This window comes from Cryptomeria japonica, chromosome 4 (assembly GCF_030272615.1).
Source record: "Cryptomeria japonica chromosome 4, Sugi_1.0, whole genome shotgun sequence".
Taxonomy (NCBI): domain Eukaryota; kingdom Viridiplantae; phylum Streptophyta; class Pinopsida; order Cupressales; family Cupressaceae; genus Cryptomeria; species Cryptomeria japonica.
In genome coordinates, this window is record NC_081408.1 from 602,614,835 (window position 1) to 602,618,859 (window position 4,025).

At 33.7% G+C, this 4,025-nt stretch overlaps 1 protein-coding gene across 1 annotated transcript; it reads left to right on the forward strand.

Moving 5' to 3' along the window:
• The first annotated feature begins 1,216 nt into the window (after window positions 1-1,216).
• LOC131875237 (mRNA-decapping enzyme subunit 2-like) lies at window positions 1,217-2,966 on the forward strand. Its single transcript, XM_059219308.1, has 2 exons — window positions 1,217-2,190; window positions 2,879-2,966. Exons 1-2 carry the CDS (start codon window positions 1,217-1,219, stop codon window positions 2,964-2,966), a joined length of 1,062 nt encoding a protein of 353 aa, XP_059075291.1.
• The last annotated feature ends 1,059 nt before the right edge of the window (window positions 2,967-4,025 follow it).

Sequence of the window (4,025 nt, forward strand, 5' to 3'; positions counted from 1 at the left end):
CACACGGCTAAAACAAATCCAACAACTCACCTGAAAACACTGGTCGCAAATGGAACCCTTGATCATAGAACCAACCCTCAAAAACCACTGTTCTTTGACCAAAAATCACCATTTTTCACAAGGGGAAAAAGGTTACATTTTCATTTGAATCCAGGCAATGAGCTGCTTCTTTTCAGAATTGACGTAAATGATGCCAAATGCAAATGAAATGAGCTTGTCGAAGTTAAAACTGTGCAAATCTGAACTTTCGAGAGAAACTGCCTGAGGCTAAACACAAGTATTTATTTTAAATTAAATCTCCTCTGGCGAAACCAAATGAAATGTACTGAAAATAATGCGATTTCACCTCAAATCGTCCTCGGCAGAACTAATATAACAAATGCCATGAACACAGCTTAATCAACATGGAAGATACCATGCCATTGGACATTGCAGCATTTACAAAACACCAAACATAAATAATCTCCTGACAAAATATAATATTTTGACACAGTGCATAGATACTTATACAGTATCAAACGTTTTCGCCATTATTAGTTTTGGAAATTGTAATAGATTTAGCAATTGTATTCTAACCGTACAGTACAATAAGACGTCATAGAAAATCTATGCCAACAGTCCATTTAATCTGGGCATCAATGTACTGATGAATTAGATTTCTCAGATGGGATTCTCTTCTGTATCGCACAAAATTTCTTAATGAGATTTTAAGAAAAGAAAGAAGATAAGATAGAATTTCTTGTACAGATTTTGATGGCGATGAAAATTATTTTTCTTTAATATTTTTTGGTTAAACTTAACGATGGTATTGTAAATTACATTAACAAGTTGAAATCAACAAAGACAAAATCTACCATTCACGTAGGTCTGCAAAGGCTAAGTTAACAGACATGACCCTTGATCTTGTCCCATGAAGGACGTAAGTTTGTATTTATTCAACCATTATCACTAGTATTTTGGCATCCATCTTGTTATTCTTCTAGGAAGGGACCAGAGAAGCAAAATGAGCGCATTTCGAAGCATCCCCTCCATTTGTAAAAGTTCGAAATATGTTCCTTCCCCAAAACTCCAAGATAAAATGTTGGATCCTCCTCCCCAATGGCGAAAATGCTCTCTTCCCCAAACACCAAATAGTAAGGGTGTCATTTCTGGTATTCTTGGCCCTTCACCAATGACACCCAATAGTAAGTGTAGGATTTCTCGATCTAGATCTAGAATGGAAAGAAATTCCACTAGGAGTAGCACATCTTTTGGGTATCTTTATCCTTCAGAGGAGATCATGAAAGAATTGTATGTTAATTTTGTTCAAGATATGAATCCAGACGAAGTAGACTTCATGCCAAGCCTAATGTTTCAAGTAGAGCAAGCTCATTGGCACTATGAGGACAATATAGTAGATCAAGATCCTCGTTTCAAGTCCCTTAGCATAAAGGACTTCACCTATCTTTTCTTTAAGAGTTGTGATGCATTTAAAATTTACCATGCCAACCATGTAGATGATATACTTGATGAATTCAAGGCCTTTAAGCACTCCGTTCCAGTTGCGGGCTCAATAATTTTGGACCAGTCCCATCAGAGGTGTTTGCTTGTGAAGGGCTGGAAGAGTAATTCTTGGAGTTTTCCTAGGGGAAAGAGGGAAGATCCTGATGAAAAAGATCACATATGTGCTATTAGAGAAACCATGGAAGAGGTAGGATATGATATAAGCCCATTTTTGAATATCAATGACCTCATTGAGCATTCTGAAGAGAAGAAACGAATGGTTTTGTATATTATCAGAGGAGTGGATGAGAAATATCCTTTTGAACCAAGGACCAAAAAGGAAGTCAGTGAAATTGCTTGGCATCCACTCCAAATCATGGGAAAAAAACATAACAAGTATTTTATGGTTGGCCCATTTCTACACAAATTGGAGAAGTGGATTAAAAGAAATCGCTTGATCTCATCTACAACACCACTGAATGAAATTGGCGAGATATGCACTATTTGGAAAGCTGATAAAGAACAAATGAATTCGACTCCAAGGAGGTTTTCTGTAACACCCAATGTTAAAATTAATACTCCTAACCCTTTTCAAATGGGTCCTTCAACTCCATGTAGAGAGCTTCAAAATAGTACCCCTAATTCTGCTCAAAAGCGTGCTTCCACTCCTAGTTGGAGTAAAAGTAATCTCAATAATTGTAGTCAAAGGTGTTCTTCCAGTCATTGTTGGAATTCTCAAACTAGTTCTCCTTGTTCAAATAGTTCTAGATATCATTATCCTAAAACAGAATCAATTACTTCTCCTTATCCACCTAGATCTTCTCCTTGTCCACCAAGATCAATTACTTCTCCTTATCCACCTAGATCTTCTCCTTATCCACCTAGATCAATTACTTCTCCTTATCCACCTAGACCTTCTCCTTGTCCACCTAGATCTCCTGATTCAAGTACTTATTCAAGTTCTTCTCCTTATCCTAAATATCGTACTCCTCATCATAGAAAAATGGAGGCTTCAGATGCATCTTCGTGGTTAAGATGGTAGTTCTTTTAAAGTTTGAAAAATCATGAGAACAAAAAGAGTTGTTTATTGATTGTACACGATTCTTCTACATCAGTATATAGCAAGATATAATAAACTTTTACCAGACACAATCATGATATTTCAGAAATCTATTTTCCTTAGCAATATATAAATAATAAGAAGTGATGAATTTGTGGATATATAGAATAGTAGAACAACAGATGTCATTACTTGCTATTAAATATATCTACCAAACCAAGAAAATATTGGTTTGTTTTCTCCAGTTATATTTTAGATTAGATGTTTTAAGTTGATATCTCTCCTGCTAAATATATGATTTATGAAGATATTGAATTTACTTAATGTATTTAGCAGACAGGTTCTCGTTACACGGGCCAATAAGCTTTCTGCAGTTTTTATGGTTCTCGTTATTGATAAAATCTTTTGTATAGCCTTTGTCTAAGCTTTCATAAAGGTTTGGTTTGAAATAATAGTTGCAGAGCAGCATTCTACAAATTTTGCCAGCATCCCAACTGCTTGATAGGAGCTTTGGACAGCATATTGATCTCCAGCAAGGTGTAATGAAAGTAGCGGTTTTGTAAGATATTATGTTGGTTATTATTTATTTTTATTGTTTCTATTATTTTGGAATCTACACGTCATTTTTATTTCTATTTATTTGATTTACACTGTTTTTTATTAAGGATCAAATACCCAAAACTCTAATAACAAAATCATTTGATTTACATTGTTGAATATTCACAACTCTAACTACTATTTAATTAAGTTATTTAAATCTTGATGGTTCTATTCTATTTCTCTATATTTTATTATCTAGTACTTATTGGCATGTTTCTTTGTAGTTTGGTACTTTGAACTCTTAGAATATTTGTAAAGGATTTGGATTTTTAGCTATCATTATATTGAGATTTGATTATATCTTGGTTTATGATTTGACAATTTTTGTGTTGTTTAATCGTTATAACTTATCAATTATGTAGTTTATTTTCAATTGTGTATTTATTGTTTAATTATGTACATTTTGTGTAAATTATGGCATATCATTAGATATAATCATTCTCACATTGTTCCAAAATTTTAGGATTTTTATTTGTCCTTCATCCCCTTGTCCCAAAAAATCGAAGAAACCGTATGAAAAAATTGTAAGTACATGAAATTGTGATATACTATAATGTACATTTCATGCTACAATATGGTTTAATATAATTTTTACTATTATTTTTTTATTTTGGGATGTTAATAAACATCATTTGGAAATATCCAATATTGAGACCACTTTGCAAACCCTCATGTTGAGTTCTTCTTTGGTTAGATGGTCTTCTTCTCAATGTATGGTGGATCAAGTTTAGGTGACATACAAGATTCTCCTCTCCTCTTCCCCTAATTTAAGGATTCCGATAATAGTGTGTCTTAGACAGTTGTCCAAAGAAGGAAAAAGGTTTGCCTAAACACATATTTGTTTCTTATAGCACATCTTGTGTGTACCAACTACTAGGAAAGG

Bases quoted from the DNA above. Each gene is read 5' to 3' on its own strand.
- LOC131875237 (XM_059219308.1), top strand. From the start codon at position 1,217: ATGGAAAGAAATTCCACTAGGAGTAGCACATCTTTTGGGTATCTTTAT. The intron at 2,191-2,878 runs GTGTTCTTCCAG...TGTATTTAGCAG, and splicing joins CTCAATAATTGTAGTCAAAG to ACAGGTTCTCGTTACACGGG.